A 20,238-nucleotide genomic window follows, 5' to 3' on the forward strand; every position below is an offset into this window, starting at 1 on the left:
AATAATTTTTGGTCTTTAACATGGCCTGTGAGATGTCAAGCCAGCGATTTCACCCCTAGTTCCACATTAGGGGAAATGACAGCCTGAGGTCGCAAACTCATCAATAAAGGCCAGAGGCAGAACTGGAACTCGGGCCCTCTGTTCTTTCGATACAGGCCAGCATAAATCAGGACTGCATTCGGACAGCCATGAGGAACTGAACACCAGGTATGGGAGCTTAACCAAAGAGACATCTATTTCTCTCCCATCACTGAAATCTGGAGATAAGCCACCCAAGGCTGACATGGCAACTCCATGATGTCTTTCGGTTTCAGCCTCTTTCTGGATTTCTTTTCGGTCACACTTGGCATGTGGTTTTCATCCTTGCAGTGGCAAAATGATTCCCACCTCTGAACCACATGCTCCATGAAGAAGGGCAAAGAGCAAGGTCAAAATAGTAGCTCTAAGTTACTCCTACTTAGAGTTTCTCAGGAAGCCCCACCCAGTGACCCCTCTTGCACTTCATTGGCTAAACTATGTCACCTGGCCAACCCTAGCAGCAAGGGAGTCTGAGAGCCTGCGCAGCTTAATACTGGGCATATTGCCACCTTGACCCAAATCAGAGCTATTATAAGGAACGGATGGACCACTGTGTTTGCTGAGACAGGTTCCTTCTCTACTCTGCTTTCCCTTATTTTAGGCGGTTATATAGTGGTCCAGCCTCCTCATTTCCTTGTCCTCTCTCACCCCAGCTCCCCATACCCGAAAGTGTTACGCTATCCCAAGACAGCCAGTCTCCACAACTGTGGCCACTGTTTTTCAGCAATACTTCTAAATCCTCAGAGAAGTGTTAAAAAGCCAACACTCTATTAAAGTAACTAATATGACTCTACAAAAGCTGTGTTCACCCTGGATTTTGCTATATTTCCCATTTCAAATATGTGGTCTTCCATAGAGCAAAATACACATTCTCATAAACCGTTGGAATGGCTTGTAAATCCCAGCATGTCTGCATCCAAACTTCACCTCCTGGATCTCTGGAAGTAACACAAAATCCCTCTCTCTGACATGTCTTGACCTTGAGCTCTTTCCAGACCCAGGATGCTCAGGTGAATGAGACAAGACCTTTCAGGTGCCCTCTGTCTAGGAAGGGAGTTGGTCCTGTGTCCCAGTCAGGTAAGCAGAGATGGTTTGGAGCTAGTCCATGCCTCAGGGGTCCATGGAGAGGAGGGACACGGGCCTCTGCAGGAATCCAGGAAGCATTCTGGGAAGAGGAAAGAAGGCTATTTGACCCGACGTGGACAACGTATGCCCAGAACGTGGTATGACTTCTACTCTTTTTTATTGAAAGTAAGTGCAGGAGAACTTAAAAACCCACAAAGACATTGGTCTTTTTAAAGCAGCCCCTATGTGTACTTGAATAATGCAGGCTCTACTCAAAGCATTTTCTTCAAATGCAGTTCCTTTTCTGGATTACTTTCAAGCGTATGTGAAAATCTTGTGGATTTGCTCACTGAGAAATCCTTGTCTTTTAGGATGGGTTTTATTTCTGATACATATGGAGACAAACGTGTGAATCGGGATGAAGCAAGACAGCACATTGCTCCAGAGCTTACCCCAGCTTTCTTTCCAGCCAGTTCACCTGTGCAAGGCCCCATCTCCTTAATTACATATGTAAAGCTTATAGAGAAAAAAAGTAAAGAATGTAAAAAGTAGTCCAAATTTGAAGAGGCCTTTACTTAAGTCCAAGGCATCAGTACATTTATAGGTTCTGTTGATTTCTGTCTTCTCAACCACATGGAAAGTGGTTACTTCTTCAAATGTGATGGGTATTATCCTGAACACACTGTGAAACCTTGAGCTCGCTATCAACACGGGGAACTATCTACTTAACTGTTTAGGGAACATGGGATCAGAATGATGAATTTGTCCGGTAAGCCCCCTTATTCTCTTGACACACAATGATGGGTTGAAATGTAGCAGGGGAATCAGAAAAGTTACTATTCCTTCCATGTGTTTTTAGAATTCTCAGCTTTACTTTTGCCTTTATCCCTGACCTTTTCTCATTCGGTCCCTTCCCTGTACATGCTTTCTCTCCTCCCAGCTGGACCCTGGGACAGTGGGTCAGTTTATGTTTGCTAAGTAGTCTCCTTTTTAACCCAGTTATAGGTAGGTGTTTGTATTGGCTCATACCGTCTACTGGCAGGATTTTCCCTCTTGACTACCTAAGGTCTGGGCTCTGTTCACTTAGTCACCAGAACCATTACCCTGCCTGTGCAAAGCCACCCTCTGTTGCATCAGCCAGTGGCTCTCCAGTGTGGACTCCTGGGCACTTAGAGGACTTATTTCCCTGGCATGATTCCCTCACACAAGGCGCTAGGCACACACGGAGCTCAGTGAGAACACGCCTCCAGCAATGACAGGCCCTAAAACAGAAGATGAGGTCAGCCTGAGGATTCACTGCCAGCACTGGGCAGAAAGAAAACATCCTGAAGGAAAGGGTGGGGTGCGGCAGCCTCCAGGCCACCTCACCCACCTCTTAGCTCTTTCCTAAAATGCTGGGGAGGCGGAAGTGACTTTCTGCATCAGGAAAAGACAAAGGATCGTCAGGAAGCAGCACAAGGAGCCAGAGGCTAGGACTCTAGGGTCCTGACCTTTTGGCCCAGACTCACAGGACTTCTTTTTTTTTTTTTTTTTTTTTAAGATTTTATTTATTGGACAGAGAGAAGGACAGACACAAAGAGAGCCCAAGCAGGGGCAGCAGCAGAGGGAGAGGGAGAACCAGGCTTGCGGCTGAGCAGGGAACCTGATGTGGGACTTGATCCCAGGACCCGGAGATCATGACCTGAGCTGAAGGCAGATGCTTAACCTTCTGAGCCACTCAGGTGCCCTGGGTCATGGGATTATTAACCCACCACTTTGGTCCCAGAGCTACCAATGGTCTGCAGTCCCAAGGAGGGGGACACAGAGAGTATCATTCCCAACCAGGATTTGGGTGAGACTGTGCTTAATTTCTTGGAGTCCTACCTGACAAAAATGTGTTGTAAGTCCTGAATGCTAAATACATATCTAGCACACAGCCTTTGGCACACTGAGCATATGGAGCCAAACAGCCAGAAATCGCAGGGATCAGAAGCCACTAGCTCTTCCCTCTGTCCCAGCCACAGACCATTCACTGTTCATGTCATTGAACATCAGCAAATATCAGGGGAATCAAACAGGTGGCTGTTCAGCAGAACAAACAAGCTCTTGCTAAATGAAAGTTTCTAATTTGCTTAGGGCTCCAGCAAATGGTTGGTCTGTCACACCCTCAACATCTCTCCAGACCAGCCCCAATTTGTGTTTTTAGCAGGGTATTTTATTCTTGTTTTTTGTTTGTTTGTTTGTTTGTTTTTAAATCCTATAACAGAAGGTTTAAAGGATTGACCGTGGTTATTTAAGGATTACAGTCAGGCTGGATTCTTGTTCCCTGCCTCCCCCTCCCTCCCACAAGGGCAGATTTCTCACTTAATTCTTTGATCATTTGATGGTCTTCTGACCTCCCCATTTTAATGTGGGCTCTACCAAGTGGACCCTGCACCAGACGGCCTCTCTCTTCTGTTGGCCCCACCCGGACCTTGGATGTCAGTCCTGTTGTGCAGAAGCCACCTTTTTTTTTTTTTTTAAAAGATTTTATTTAATTTATTTGACAGAGATCACAAGTAGGCAGAGAGGCAGGCGGGGCGGGGCGAGGGGGGGAGTGGGGAAGCAGACTCCCAGCTGAGCAGAGAGCCCACCCAATGTGGGGCTCCATCCCAGGACCCTGAGATCATGACCTGAGCCAAAAGCAGAGGCTCAACCCACTGAGCCACCCAGGCACCCCTGGAAGTCACCTTTTTAAAATACCATAAATGGGGGGCGCCTGGGTGGCTCAGTGGGTTGGGCCGCTGCCTTCAGCTCAGGTCATGATCTCAGGGTCCTGGGATGGAGCCCCACATTGGGCGGGCTCTCTGCTCAGCAGGGAGCCTGCTTCCCTCTCTCTCTCTCTCTCTCTGCCTGCCTCTGTCTACTTGTGATCTCTCTCTGTCAAGTACATAAATAAAATCTTAAAAAAAATAAATACCATAAATGGTCGTCAGAGGGTCTCAGCAAATGGATGGCTGGGGAAACCTCGGGGTTACACAAAAGAGGGTCACTGCCCCCCTAGTGTTAAGTCACATTAGATGGTTGTGCTATTGAAACTCTACCGTAACCACTTATTTATTATCCTAAATAAAGAATATGATTTAGGGGTGCCTGGGTGGCTCAGTTGGTTAAGCGTCTGCCTTCAGTTCAGGTCACGATCCCGGGGTCCTGGGATCGAGCCCCGCATCGGCCTCCTTGCTCAGCAGGGAGTCTGCTTCTCCCTCTCTCTCTGCCCCTCCTTCCTGCTTGTGCTCTCTCTGTCTCAAATAAGTAAATGAGGGGCACCTGGGAGGCTCAGTGGGTTAAGCCTCTGCCTTTGGCTCGGGTCCTCCCCCTTCTCTCTCTGCCTGCCTCTCTGCCTGCTTGTGATCTCTGTCTGTCAAATAAATAAATAAAATATTTTTTAAAAAGGAGAATAGTCTTATTTGCTTTTGGCTGGCAGAAAAAGTAAAAAAGTGTTTAAATCACTTGTTTTCCTACCAGGTTTTAAAGATCAACAGGTAGTAAAACGTCACTGTCTTGGAAAGGTAAGCACAAAATTAATCATTCCAGAAATAAGGTAAACTAAAGGCTAGCCTTTAGTTCATGTTTGTAGTGGGAAGTAAGCAGGTGCCTGTGAGGTAGGACATTTTGATGTCTAAATCCTCCTTGAATATGAATACATATACATATGTACGTATATATATACAAAAAAGATATATCTCCCCCCACCCTTCTCTCACTCCCAGGGATCCTGTTTCTAAAACAAGACTGTATATCCACATCAAATGGGGAGATTTAAGAATGCTGATTCCTGGGCCTGGGACCAGCTAGTTTGTAAAACCTTAGTTTGGGACAGGGAAGAACAGGCTCATTGGTCATAAGCTACCTGAGGCCTGAGCTGCTCCCAAGGGACCCTCCTGTTTGCTCTGCTCCACTACTGAATTACCACTCGGCTTTTTCCCTCTCTTCAGACAGCTACTCAGAAACCTGGAAAGTCAGACCAAGCATTGAGGTTAGAATCAATTTAAGTCGAAGCTTTAGAATATTTTGAAATCGTTACAGAGCAGGTTAGGTAAGTTCCCAGGGAACAGAACAGGCAGAGGCAGAGGTCAGAACAGGCCCTGGAGGCCATTTCCTCTCCAGATCTCAACAAGGGCACATATGTAGATCACCCCCCAGAGCATGGAGAAATGCCCAATCCACCATTGAGGAGTCCAATTCTATGGGCAAGGCTACCCACCTGGAATGGACCCCTGCTGTATTGCCTGCTGAGGGGCAATTTATTCTCCCGACACCCCGGGACCCTAGAGTTTGCAACTGGTAAGTTAGAGGTTCCCTCCATTCAGAGTCTCCCCTACAACTTCAAAGAGAATCCCAGACACCAGAGACCTTGTGCAGCAGGGGTTAGCCTGCTGACTACAAAGCAATTTACAGTCATTTATTTAAGTGCCATTAGTTAATTACACTGTCATTTTGCCAAGAGAGGAAGAAGTACTTGGATGTGAACTAAATTCAGAACAAAGAGGAAGGAATGAATAGAGCCATGACAGACTTGATGCTCTTCTGTTTTATCTCTATCTGTGATGTGCAATTTAAATCACCATGTTTTAACATTACATTCAATGCAAATGTTGTATTTGCTCACGAGTCAATATTTTATGCCCTTTCCGGAACCTGATTACTGTTCAGCAAACACTGGTTGGCACATCCTCTACGTGCAGGGATTGACTAATGCTTTTTTGGAAAACGGGTATAAAGGGATCTATACTGAACTTGAAGTGACTTGTCACAATGGCTTTCATTTCTTGAGACTTTCCTGGCTGGATATCTTCTGTTTCCTTCCTGGGTTCACCCTATAGTTTCCACTTCTCCAGCCAACTGTGTCCCTAATGGCTGACCTATATAGACTACGTCCAGGGGCTCCCATGCCCTTGGGCTTCTAGTTGGGTTTACAAGATGGGAGCACAGCCCACACTATAAGGAGGGAGGGAGAGAAGGGATGAGAGCAGGCTGGAGGCATTGTGGGCTGGCTGCCCTTGACTAAAGGTCATGGCACCTACAAGGCAGCCCTTTCTGCCTGCAGGTTCTGGTAATGACCTCTCAGGTCCCTCCTCTGGCCTAGAGATGGTGTCCCCACTGTTACTGGCCCGGAGAGGCTACCCTCCACCTTTGTAATAACTCCGTTATGGAACATTCTCAAGTGTCCCCCTTTTCTGCCATGACTGACTAGCATTTCTACTGCGATTTTAGTATTATTTAATTAAATCGTCAAACAACACAATGAAGTAAGCATTACTAACTTTACAGACCCTGGAACTGAGTCTCAGGAGAGTTGGGGATTTCCCCAAGGCCACAAGTGAGATAGTGGAAGTACTGGCATTTCAACCCATTTCTGTTTGGCTTCATAATCCCTGGTCCTCCTCTTATAATCTCGAGAGAGATAGAAAGAGAAGCTTCATGGTACAAATTAGCAAAGAGCTGCTAAGTTTATAATGAAAATAATATGTCTATTTTTTGCCCTCTTTCCTGTTTCTGTCCAGGGAAACTCCAGAATGAACACTAACTGTCACCAGCTTTAGAAAATGACTCAAATCCAGCATTTGTTGGGGAGTAATCTGTCGGTTTCCCCAGCTGCTTAGAGCCTGGCAGTCATGAGACCAAGATCTGACCTCAAGCCCCTCTGTTTCTAGTTAATTTAATGCTGTGACAAAGTGTTTCATAGGCCCCAGGCTCCATCCATCTCTAGATGCCTCTCCCAAACCTGTATCCCAGCAGCACAGACTCCTGACCTCCTCAGGGCCCTCCTGACCCGCCCCCCACTGTCTCATCCCTCAAGGCGGTGCCTGCAGCACAAGAGGGCAGAGAAGGGAGCAGAATTGCAGCAGGATCTTACAATAGACCTAGGGGTGGTCTTCCTGTCATTTCCAGGCTGGGTCAGAGGGGAAGGTACAAGGCTCTCATCTGCTTGAGACAGGGCACCAGCTCTATCCCTGCCTCTCCAGGAACCACAGGGTAGGCCTCGAAGCAGGACCTGACAGTTGCTCCCAGCTGCAGGGACATTCCTCTCTGGGAAAAGGGACCATGTGAAATCTACATTCCAGAGTGGGCTCCCTTTTACCTCTTATTTATCCTTTATTGACTCTGCCAATTAACTGACCAGATATTTACTGAGCATCTCTTATTTTCGAGAAGAGTGTTGGGTTTCCCATGTCCTTCTCCTGCCTTCTGGCACCTTTCCCTTGGGTTGCCCAAAGCACTTCTGCCTTCCTCCTTGTTCCACATGGCCAAAATGACCTCTTTCCCCTCCTACTCCCAGCAGGAAAAACTCCCATCCCTTGAATCTTGAAGATCCTGGCCATATATGAGGAAAAAAATTCCCTGATTATTGATTCAGCCCGAATGACCTTAAACCTTACAGATGTCTAACTGGTAACCATTACAAAGTGTGGGAGAAAGTCAGTTTCTCCATGTGCCGCCCTCCAGGGTTCATTTGCATTCACTCCCTGGGTTGACAGAGAAATGAAAAGGAGACACTTGCTGTACAACTCTGATGCCCTTTCATAACCTGATCACTCACCAGCTTCTGTTCAACAAAGAAATCATTCTTCCTTTCACTCCTATCTCCCCTCTGCCCCTTCCCTGGATCCTGAGGTTCCAAACGTCCCTTCCAATTTTCTTTTCCCAAAGCAATGACGATTCTTTCGTTAGGAATGAGAGGATGCTTTCCTACTCTGCATCAAGGGTCCTGTCTTTCCCCACTTCCGTTGGAGGAAGCAGTTCCCTCATCTGGAGCCTACAAACTCCTCTTGAAGATTCCAGAAGAGGTAGATTCTGAGCCATCAAACACCAGCCCCAGAGTCAATGCCTTTGTGGCCACCTCTACATGCTGTGCACGCTTAAGTTATGAGCAAAAACTGTGAGCCTTACAGTGGATACAGGAAGGGAGGAGGAAGGAGACAGTGGAGTCATTTGTGACAGAGGATGGTGAGATCCTCTAAGACCTCCCCCTTTGTCTCCACCCTTTTTTGCCCTGTGAGTTTCAGCTCCTTTTGGATCCTTGGTCCCAGTGAGGGACCCACTCTCACAAATCTGGGCAGACAGGCTGGGATGAGAAAGGAAAAAAAAAATACTGATAACTTTCTAGTAACATCTGGTTCCACTGCAAACATTTAGACAAGTCTGTACAGAATGTTAGAAACTAACAAAATGGGCCAACCATTGATTATATAAAGATGCAAATAAAAAGGCAAAAACTGGTGTAAACACCCTCTTGTTTGTTTTCGGAGACAAAAATACGATGTATACAATAGAACACAACCAAATGAAACTTGGAAAGTTTAGTCAAATGGTTTTAAATAAACTTTTGAGGGGGTTGAGTGCCCAATATTGTTAGATTTTGAACAATCCACTCCCAGGACTGACAATTTCACCACAGTCTATGAAAGAGCACAGCCTAAGAAGGGGAGAAGATCAGATACCCTGCAGCTTGCCCTGGAAAGGGAGGGCCAGCATTTCCTACCCCCTCGTGTTTCTGTTATTTCAAACCTAAATAGGGGCCGCTGGTCTAGACCGGATCCAGAGAAGGCTTTCCACAACCTGCCCCTCCTGGTGGTCTGCAACTTAGAGAAACAAGTGGTCATGGTCCTCCTAAGCTTAAAATTGGGAAACGAGAAAGAGATTCTGCTGCAGCATAGATAAAAACACCCAAAACAAAAATTTAACCCTCCTCCCCAATTTCTTAAAAACCAAAGACCACTCTATCATCGGCTATTTTCTAAGAGCTCAGATAAATGCTTGCTTTGGAGACTGTACTGGTGATTTGATGCTTAGATGACTTCGCCTCAACACGGTGTGCTTGACAAAGGAGTTTGGTTATAATTGGCGACAATTCTGACACTTCCCTCCCCTCCAAGCCAGCGCGTGGCTGTGGCCCTGCCCACCTGCCCCGCCCAGGAGCCCAAGCCCCAGGCGCATCCCGCTCCACCCAGGGGAAAGCATCTCAGGGGCACTGGCACCTGGCCTTCCTTTCCCATAACCACTTTGCCCCGGTTATCTCAAAAGCCGAAACAGGAAATTCGTTAAGGAATTAACAATAGTTATCTCTGGGTGGAGGAGTTTTAAGTGACTTATTTTCTGTTTTAAACATTGGGGGGGGGGGGGAGGCTTCATTGCTTTTGTAATTGAAAAAAAAAAAAAAATTTAAAAAGCAGGGAAAAAAAAAAAAAAAGCCAGGGACGGCGGATGACTCTGCCCTACTACCTACTACCGCCTACTACCGCCTACTTCCTCTTTATCATTTGTTATCTTGCAATTTTTGGCCCCAGGAAGTTTCCCACGGTCAGTGTCACTCATTGTTTCAGAATGGGGTAGCACCTAATTCCCATCTATAGGTAGAACTCAGGGAACTTTCTCTCATTACAGGTTTGGTCCTGTCTCTCCTATTAAACTCTAAATGCCCAGTGGGCAAGGATTCCAGAGCAGGGGAGCTGGGCAGTCCCTTCAGCTCTTAAATATGCACACGCTTTTTTAAAGCTGGTACTTTTATTCTAATTTTAAACATTTGTAGTAACAATAACAAGCATTTATGGAGTATTTAGGTCAGAATCTAAGCACTCCATAAGCATTAACACTCCTCGTGGAACCCTAAGAACTGAGTACTACTATTTTACAGATCCCCATTTTACAGGTAAAGAAACTGAGGCAGAGAACAATATAGTAATTAGAGAGCAGCAGAGCCAGAGTCTGAGTCCAATCTGACCCCAGAGGCTGTGTTCTACTCGTAGAAAACACACATAAACTTCATTTACTTTCCTTGAGGCTGCTATTGCTGCTCTGCATAGTAGGGACAGAGGCAGGGAAAGACCACTTAGGCCATAAATCTTCCCAGAGTCTAAATAACAACAGGACCAACGTGAGTAACCTAGGCGATTCACCCAGAGAGGCTGTCTGCAAAGACAAGAAGCCTTTTGCATTCTGTAGCGTGTCCTTGCCGTCACACACCAATTTCTTGACAATCATTAACTAGGAAATTAAACAGTGGAAAGCAGAAGCCTGACTTTTACAAAGGAGGAACAGACAGAATCCCAGGAGTTTGTGGGAAGGGAGGAAAAGACGGAGGCTGGCGTTCCAGACTGCCTTAGTGCCAGCTACAGATCACAGCAGGGTTGGATCTGATCAGTTTCTCACTAAAGACAGCTGGAATAAACAAATCAACAGAACAAGGGGCCATTTGGTGATTGTTTCTAGATGCTATGTTGGAGGAGGGAATAAGTAAGCTGTTTGAAGAGAACTTCAGCATTTGATCCATACTCGTCATGCTAAAGAGAATTCTGTCTAAACACCCTGGTATTTCCCAGCAGGACATTTTCTCAGGGCATTCTTCTGGGGACACAGAGAGGTAGTTCATCTGTCTTGGAAGCCTGTCCAGCTGTCTTGGGCTTCTGAGGTCGCCTTCCCCAGCTCTGACCAGTTGGTGGTGGTTCAGCTCTCAGGAGAACTGTTTATGGGGAAGACGGGTGATAAGACCCCGCACAGCGACAGGTTCAGATTCTTGGCTGAATGAGAAGGCACAGGCTGGGAAAACCTTGCAAAGGGGCTCTGTTTTTCTGAGTGACTCATCGGCTGCTTTTGAAGGACGTTTTTCTAGTGACAGCTGTTCACACCAAGCAAAGGTTATCATGACATTCATGGCAGTTGGAGCAAAAGGAGTCTTTAGAAGAGGTTCTAATAAATGCCCCACCAAGGTGATTTCCTAGACGTCTGGGTCCATGAGAAAATGTTTTGCAGCTGCTTTGAGAAAAAAAAACCTGAGTATTTGCACAGGCAAGTTTGGTCAATATTTTTCTCAATATCAACTTGAAAGATTTCTGTTGGATTTGTGTAGAATTTTCTTCTTTTAAAATAGCTCTGGGTTTATTTCTGTCAGGGATTTGATAAGAGCTTGAAAATGATCACAAAAAAAGAGAACCTTACCCAAGGCCCTTAATGTTTCAATTCAACCCCCTAAACATCTTTCCTACCCCTACCACACACTGGTCATGTGACTGTAGGCTAGAGACTTAACCTGTCTCCCCAAGGCTCCCTGGTTCTCTCTGTAAAATGGGGATATAGGTTGGTATCTCTGTGATGGAGCTGTGAGAATTAGATGAGAGTCCTTGTAACGTTCTTTTTTTTTTTTTTTTTTTTTTTTTTTTTTTTGTAGACAGAGAGGCAGGCAGAGAGGGAGAGAGAGAGAGAGAAGCAGGCTTCCTGCTGAGCAGAGAGCCCGATGAGGGACTTGATCCCAGGACCCCGAGATCATGACCTGAGCCGAAGGCAGCGGCTTAACCCACTGAGCCACCCAGGTGCCCCCCTTGTAACGTTCTTAATGCGGGACTGAGTCCCAAATAAAAGTTCTCCGTAATGTTGCTGTATTGTCAGTTACTGAGAGGTAATTATGTGCTGGGCACTAGACCAGGGGCTAGAGATGGGTAAAACCATAGTGTGGTCCCTCCTCTCAAGAAACAGGCAAACACAGTGCTTGTCAAGATATGTTCCCCAGGGGCGCCTGGGTGGCTCAGTGGGTTAAGCCGCTGCCTTTGGCTCAGGTCATGATCTCAGGGTCCTGGGATCGAGCCCCGCATCGGGCTCTCTGCTCAGCAGGGAGCCTGCTTCCTCCTCTCTCTCTGCCTGCCTCTCTGCCTGCTTGTGATCTCTCTCTCTGTCAAATAAATAAATAAAATCTTTAAAAAAAAAAAAAAAAAAAAGATATGTTCCCCAATGCAGTTGCACCAGCATCAATACCGACTAGTTGAAAATGCAAATGCCCAGGCCCCACCCCCCGACTTCGAACCCCTGGGGACCGGGCCCAGCCATCTGCCATTTATAAGCCCCCAGGTGCCCACTGAAGGCTGCGAGCCAGGACCGAATGAATGGGACACATCTGATGTGTATTTGGTAATGATTCTACGCTCAGGGAATTTATAGTTTCCTATGACCAGTGCCATGATCACTACTAGGAGAGGTACTGGATCAACCCAACTCACATTTGAAATTAAGTTTGTTGCTCAGCCATATTTTCCTAATGAAGAAAATACTCAAGTGTCCTTTGAAAAATGTACTTATTGGTGTTTACCAGATCGAAAGTGCATACCACAAGGACCTTCATGATTGTTTCCTTTTCCATTGGTCCTACATGGTCTCTCTTCTCCCCTGAGAGAATGTCTCTAGAAATTTCTCAGTCAGGCTCCAGGACCCAACCTGGGCTGGGTTCAAAGCAAACTAAGAAACATTTATCTAATCTGGGGCAGCTTCCCTAAAAGCAAAAAGCAAAAATGGGAGAAATCAGGTGAATCTAAAACATAAAAATGCCACGGACACAGCAGTGTTCTTGAAGTGATGTAGCCGCCAGCCCACAGCCTGATACACCAGGAGAGCAGCACTGGAGGGAGGCCCCAGGCCTCCATGTGTGCTGTTCCTTCTTTTCTGTTCACTAAATGGTCTCCTGAGGTAAAAGCACTATATTCCTGGGTTGCAGTAAAGCAATGACTTGCTACATAAAGACACACACACACACACACCTCAAATTGCCTTCCATATCATCAAGTATTAGTTTCTAGTCAGTTCCAACACTGAGGGAGCAATGAGGAAAATTCACTATTAGATTCGACAGACCACCAGAAAAAGGAACAACAATCATCCTTTTGTAGATTTTCAAGGAACAGACTAGTAGTTCAAAAGCTATTCCAGCCCAAAAGCTATTTCTGGAAACCATGCTAGTCTTGTAGCATGTCTGAATCAGAAAACCTAACCAAAGTCTACATTTGCTGCATATCAACTGTGCACTTCTCAAGAGAGCTCTGGGAGAAGTTAAGTTATTCTTCCACATTCAGACACATAGAAGACGTTTTCATGACTCAAGCCATCTGCATGAAAGATCAAACCCATAACCACAGAGAATGCTTTGCAAACTTAAAATGCATCCTCCATCCTTGAGCTGGTTTTATATAACTTGCTTTATTTTCTTATTTTATTTAAAAAGATAACAGGGTTCCTTTACAAAAGTAACTTATTAAACATTCATTTAAAAAAAGAGTTGACGTCACCATTAACAATGGTTTGAACCAAAATAACTTTTGCCTAAATTATTCAATAACTGAGGTAAAATGTTTGGCTTATGCACAAATTGGCTTACAAAACTAAAACTTAAGGGGCGCCTGGGTGGCTCAGTGGGTTAGGCCGCTGCCTTCGGCTCAGGTCATGATCTCAGGGTCCTGGGATCGAGTCCCGCATCGGGCTCTCTGCTCAGCAGGGAGCCTGCTTCCCTCTCTCTCTCTCTCTCTGCCTGCCTTTCTGTCTACTTGTGATCTCTCTCTGTCAGATAAATAAATAAAATCTTTAAAAAAAACAAACAAACAAACAAACAAAAAAAAACTAAAACTTAAAATGGACGTTGTCGGGGCGCCTGGGTGGCTCAATGGGTTAAGCCGCTGCCTTCGGCTCAGGTCATGATCCCAGGTCCTGGGTTCAAGCCCCGCATCGGGCTTTCTGCTCAGCAGGGAGCCTGCTTCCTCCTCTCTCTCTGCCTGCCTCTCTGCCTGCTTGTGATTTCTCTCTGTCAAATAAATAAATAAAATCTAAAAAAATAAAATAAAATAAAATAAAATGGACGTTGTCCAGATGACCTCTGCAGGAGCATTCTGGGAACACATTAGGGAAGAGAACCAGGAAGGACCTCAGAGACAGCATCTGTCCTGCTTCCTGGGAGATGCCATCCCCAGGCACCCAGGCCTCCAGGAAGTCAGACTTCATTGTCTGTATGTCATCACAGTTAGTAGCCCATCCAGTTAAGCGATAGCTGTCAGAATGAACTCGCTATAAAACAGCAGAATTCTAGAAAGCATTCAAGGATATCTGAACCATAAAGAGGAGACCTTAGCCCCAGAGCAGCAGAAATAGCATAAGAAAGTAAATGCATGGGTCAGGACTGGCAGGAAGAGCAGCGAAGATCAGATACTACAACTAGACACTGAAGACCTAGCAGAGAGCGTCTGGGGCCCCACCCCAAGGAGACAAGGAACTGGGAGAGACTGCAGATCACAAGTGAGAAAATAAGAGTGTAGGACTGAGACTTACAATAAAGCAGCAGTAATTAAAACGGTATGGTAACAACAGCACAGACAATCAGACCAAGGGAATAAATAAGGACTCCAAAATCGACACCTTTTTATGGGATAAATTTATCTACAGCGAGGTGGTAGTGGAACATCCTGGTTAGAAACTGGTCGGGCAGCAAACCACACGTTAGATCTGTAATGAGCTATTTGTGTTCAACTCATCAGAACGTTCAGTTCATTTATTGAACAAACATCGGCTGTCTTTTTTGGTGCCTGGTGCTATGCCAGGCATGGAGACTGCAAAGATGGCTAAGACACAGTGTGCTGAGGCTGACATACTGGTTGGAGAGAAGACATGTGTACGGCTAATTAAAACACAGCATGGTAGGTGCTGCAGAGGTAAGAAGTGCTATGGCAGCAACAAGAGCCAAGAAGCCAACTGATCTGGAAGGTTCTGGGCAGGTTTTCTTTGGGAGTAGAAGATGTTTTAGCCAAACCATACGGCTTTGTCTGTAGTGCCGGAAGAGAAGTCAACCTATCTTCACTGGTGTCCTACCATGAAGGTGGTCAGGGGTCTACAAGAAGGCACAGTGGAAAGGAACACAGAAAGGTAGAAACGCTGCTACTTTAAGGAGTGTCCTGGAGTCCAAGGAGAAAAGTGCAACCAACCATCTGCTCTGTTGCAGCTAAGTAACATAAGATGAGACCCAAGAACTATCACTTAACAAGTCTTAACCCTTAAGTAATTCAGAATGATCTAAAGAGAGGGAGCCTGGGTGGCTCAGTTGGTTAAGCCTCTGCCTTTGGCGCAGGTCCTGATCTCAAGGTCCTGGGACTGAGCTCTGCGAGGGGCTCTCCACTGAGCTTCTCCCTACCCCCACCCAAGTGCGCACACTCTCTCTCTCAAAAAAAAATAAATAAAATCTTTATAAAAAATTATCTAGAAAATGGAAAAAGTGAGAATGCTCCTCCACTAATTGGATAAATCTTATACAGTCTTAATAACAATTTGAAATAAGGACAGTACAAATGGTAAAATCATGAGTCAATCTGGATTAGGAACATGGAGGCAAAAGAGCAGAAATAAGATATTGGGAAATAAATTTCAAAAATGTATTTTAAAAAGCTATCATTATTGTGATAGTGTTGTGTGGTGACAGATGGGACCTACACTTGTGGTAAGCAGAGCATCAGGCATAGGTTCACAGAATCACTAGGCTGTGCATGTGAAATTAACATAACATCACATGCCAACGATAGTTCAGTTAAAAAAAAAAAAAGATATGACCAAGTAGGAGTTGTAATAATAGGTAATAATAGCTTCATTTTGGGAAATTTATATGCAATTCACCTCATTAAGAGATGGGGGGGAGTATGGTTCATTAAATGCAGCAGAAATATTTGAACACTGATTTCTCTATAAAAACTGTTAGCGAACTAGGAACACAAGTAATATTGGTGAATTTTATATAAGGCATCTATCAAAAACTAGTGCAAATACTGTATTTAAAGATAAAATATTAGGAGTTTCCCCCCCTTTTTTTTTAAAGATTCTATTTATTTATTTGACAGACAGAGATCACAAGTAGGCAGAGAGGCAGGCAGAGAGAGAGAGGAGGAAGCAGGCTCCCCGCTGAGCAGAGAGCCCAACAGGACTCTGGGATCATGACCTGAGCTGAAGGCAGAGGCTTTAACCCACTGAGTCACCCAGGTGCCCTGGAGTTTTCCCTTTAAAGAAAATAGCAAAGATACCTTATTGCCATTTCTTCTCAAAATTATAAAAGTTATCTAGCCAGTAGAATAAGAGAAAAAGAGGGGGAAAAAAAGACATAAAAACTGAAAAGAAAGAGACAGCTGTCATTACTCACAGATAACAATAGTCTAAATTAAAAAGACCAAAAAACAGTAAGATTTACAATGTTCCTGAATGGGAGGACTTAATATCACACAAAGGGCAATTTCCTCCCAAATAATCTAAAATTCAGTGCAACTTCAATCAAAAGGCCAACAGGATATTCTGAGGAAGTTTGCAGGCTCTTAAAATGGATGTAGAAAGTTAAGGACCAAAGACAACTTTGAAAAAGCATTGAGTATGGCTTGCCTTATTTGAAATGAAGACCTGTAATAAAGTTGTAGTAATAAAACAGTATGGTAATAGAAAGAGATGATTAGACCAACTGAATAAATGGAGAATCCAAAATGGACCCATGTTTATTTGATAAGTTAGGACACGGTCAGATGGCATTAGAACTTGGGAAAAATAATCATACCATAAATAAAAATAATTCTAGCTAAATGGACATGTAACTAAATGTTCAAAACTGGAACTTGAATAAAACTTTTAGAAGTGGAATACACATAACAGTGAGGTTGAGGAAAAAGGATTTTGAATAAGACAAATAAAACACAAATGATAGAGGAAAAAATTGATAGATTTGATACAGCCCCATGTAAGGATGGATTCCAGGCGTCAAAATCCCTTCTAGAGAGATAAAAAGAATTAAATTACTGAATTAAAATACTATCAATAAAAGTGGAAACAATGGAAGATATTATAATTTATTCTGTTAGAATTAGAAATTTTTCCCCTAGTCTCTCTCTTTTTTTTTAAAGATTTTATTTATTTATTTGACAGAGCGAGAGACCACAGTAGGCAGAGAGGCAGGCAGAGAGAGAGAGGAAGAAGCAGGCTCCCCGCTGAGCAGGACCCTGGGATCATGACCTGAGCCGAAGGCAGAGGCTTTAACCCACTGAGCCACCCAGGTGCCTCCCTAGTCTCTTTTCTTATTCTTATTAATAAAGGAGTCAAGAATTACATTATAATCACAGATAATACAAATGTATTTGGTCTTTAGCAGAGGTCCAGAAGACTCGGTGTGCAGTTCTAACTCAGTTCTTCCCAACCTTAGCTGAAGATGGTTATTAACTGGAAAGATATGTCCTTCCTATGTGTAATTTTCTTTATGGGCTATAAAATTATCACTGTATTATCATACATTAAATATTTATTCCTTAAATAGCTTTTAAGCACCTCAACAGCAAGGATGTGTTTATTTCATTTCTGTGTCGCCAGGATCTAGCACAATGTTTGGCACATGGTAGGAACTCAGTAGAGGCTTGATGAACGAAAAATAGGAAATTTATCCCCAAACCCTGCTTCTCTCCCACCATCTTTTTGGTCTTAGCAAAGTTTAAGGCCAGATCAGGGGGTAACAAATCCTCAGGGTTAATGCATTTCAAGGGAAGCACTTAGTCCCTAAAAGTCCAGAAAGTTCCAAGAGTCTGGAGTTGATCCACAGCCTTATGTCAATCTTAAGTGAGTCAGGATCTAGTTCCATCAGTCCTGGCCCTAAGATGCAGTCCAATCCTCAGGTTCATTCTCACTTTTCCCTTATTCCTGTAGATGCCACTGGATAAAGGGGAATGAAGTCTGATCTAGACCCATCTTCCTCCCTTCCTTTCCTTCTCTTTGACCAATTCTCTCAAGCCTGGAAGAACTGAGGGGGTCTGGGAGAGGCAGCCTTAGCGAGCTGGAGAACATGGCTGCATTGATTCTATATGTTCCACCCCCCACTTCCTTTGTGGGCCCCCAGTACAGGAAAAGAAACTGAATGCCCTTATTCTCCTATAGCTGGAATTACATAGTAACAACACAGTCAGGAAACAAAGTAAGGCAGTTTTGCTCATCCAAATTTGTGAGTTTAAAAGTATAACATCCATGGTTGGAAGAAAATTAGTACTCGGGTCGAATGAGAGTGAAATTTGATATGAATTTTCTGTAAAGTACTATGGCAATGTGTATCTAAAACCCTTTGATGTAGTGATTTCACTTCTAGACGCGTCTTCCCAGGAAATGGTCAGAGATGTTCGCAGATGATACTAACAAAGATATTTATTACAGATTAATTTACTATAGTAAAATTTATAAGCAACCTAAATGCCCAGTATTGGGGTGCTGATTAAGAAAATTACAGTCTAGCCATATAATGGAATACTATGCACACGTTTAAAAAGATAATAGTGATGTAGGAAATACTTCAAAACATATGGCTAAATGGGGGGGAAGAGGCTCTGAAAGGGTGTGTAGTGTAAGCCCTGTTTTTTAAGAACAGGCTTTTAACTCCGATTCAGTATGGCTGACTCAGGACAAGTATATCGTGTATATGTACTGAAGAGGGGACTCTCATCGGCAGGACAGAGATTTTAAACATTTCTGGAAGACAGAGCAAATGCAAGCGTGTTGTTGCTTAAAATTGATTGGAGCAGGGGTGCCTGGGTGGCTCAGCCAGCTAAGGGTCTGCCTTCGGCTTAGGTCATGTTCCCAGGGTTCTGGGATTGAGTTCTGCGTGGGACTCCCAGCTCAGCGGGAAGTCTGCTTCTCCCTCTCCCTCTGCTCCTCCGCCCTCCCCTGGTTGTGCTCTCTCTCTGTCTCAAATAAATAAATAAAATCTTAAAAAAAAAAAAAAACAACAAACCAAAAAAACCCCAAACACCTGAGTGGAGTAAACTGCAGCCCAGAATACTCATAGGGAGGGTGTGAGGGAGTGGGGAGTGGGAGCCAGTCTTTCTGGCAAAACCCCAGGGAAGCTCTGGGCAGGGGGCCAGTAGGCTTACAGAGTAAGAACAAGGAAAGGTGCTGAAAAGCAGGAACAAATTGGAAGTCTGCCTACAGAGCCACAGCACACGTCTCCCCTAGTCCTGTGTGTTGCTGGAAAGGAGCCAGCATTTACTCCCGGGATCCAACAGGAGGGTTCTTCTAAAGAGAAATCAAATGAACCATGGAGGGAGACTTCCCTCTGGAAGGGTGAGTGTCTGCGTAAACTCACCAGGAAGCAAGTCCCTAGATTCAGCAGGTCCTGCCCCAAAGCAGACTCCCCATTGACAGTGTGCCTAACAGAGATGCAGCACCTCACACCCAAGCATCCAGAATGATTAACTGAGGTAACATATCAACAGACGACATCTCACCGAGGGGTCAAATTCAACATTGAAGAAACAAGAAATTGAGGTTTCAGTCTAGGTACAAACAAAGGCGCAAAGGGAACCAATGGAAGGAATGAACATAGCAATTGTTAAAAATGAGAGAACTAAATGCAAATGAACCTCTTTCATACCAAAAGATACCACCTGAATTGATATATTAATCTTTCGGTCAATGAACTACCGATGCATCCCGTTTAGAACTGTAAGAGTTACCACTGAAAGGTCTAACTCAGAAATGACTATAAGAGTTTCCTCTTCCCTACTCACTGCCTTTTTTTTTTCCTAACACACGTACATATACAGCTTCAATAAAATTTTGAAAGTAAAGGAAAAAACATGCATATAGAGATTATCACTGGGCTTTTCTATTTCTCATGTGGAATTCAGAGATACATTTAATATAAAAATGTTGGAGTCTGCATTGAAGGACCTTTGGTGAGAGGATGACTTTTCTCTATGAATTTCTAGAAACACAGAACGGACATCACTTGTTTTTCGTTTTTTCCAAGAGAGCCGGCTTACTTAAATCAAAAGCTAGTGCATTTACTTTTGCTTTCGTTCCTTACTAGGGCCTTAGGTTGGTTGGTTGGTTTTTTTCAGTTTGGCAAACCATGTTCCTGGCTTCTTGGAACTACACAGTGGCAGTTTCGATTACGAACGTTCCTCTCCCTGGGTCCAGCTGTCATTGTTGCTATGCACATAGGACATTTTTGCTGGCATTACTTAGGGAACTGGGACTGAACAGAGAGCCAGGACCTTACAACGTTTTGTTGTGAAAGAAACACTTCAAAGGAGCATCTGAGCACCCAGCCATTTTGTGGTCTCCCATTTCAGTCTCTTCCCTTACTTAATATATCTGCTTTAATTTCTAGTATTTCCTTCCCCTGATAGAGTCTTAAAAGCTTCATTTATTCCCTCCACTACTCTGGCAAGTGTAAAGTCCCTCCCTTTCCCCCTTTTTTCCTCCCTTTATCTTCCCTTCATGTTTGTGCCTAATCTGAAGGTTCCCAGAAATATAGTTTTCAGAGAGGAAATG

The 20,238-nt window shown here is 44.3% G+C and overlaps 1 protein-coding gene across 2 annotated transcripts in view; it reads right to left on the reverse strand.

The window, feature by feature from the left end:
* SPATA13 (spermatogenesis associated 13) overlaps positions 1-10,112 on the reverse strand; it is a 198,314-nt gene extending 188,202 nt beyond the window's left edge. For both annotated transcript variants that reach the window (XM_047722925.1, XM_047722932.1), the window contains exon 1: positions 10,059-10,112. In XM_047722925.1, coding sequence (XP_047578881.1) covers positions 10,059-10,097 — 39 coding nt within the window. In that variant the 5' untranslated portion in view covers positions 10,098-10,112. The remainder of the gene's footprint in view (positions 1-10,058) is intronic.
* Between the last annotated feature and the right edge of the window lie 10,126 nt (positions 10,113-20,238).

This window comes from Lutra lutra, chromosome 3 (assembly GCF_902655055.1).
Source record: "Lutra lutra chromosome 3, mLutLut1.2, whole genome shotgun sequence".
Taxonomy (NCBI): Eukaryota; Metazoa; Chordata; class Mammalia; order Carnivora; family Mustelidae; genus Lutra; species Lutra lutra.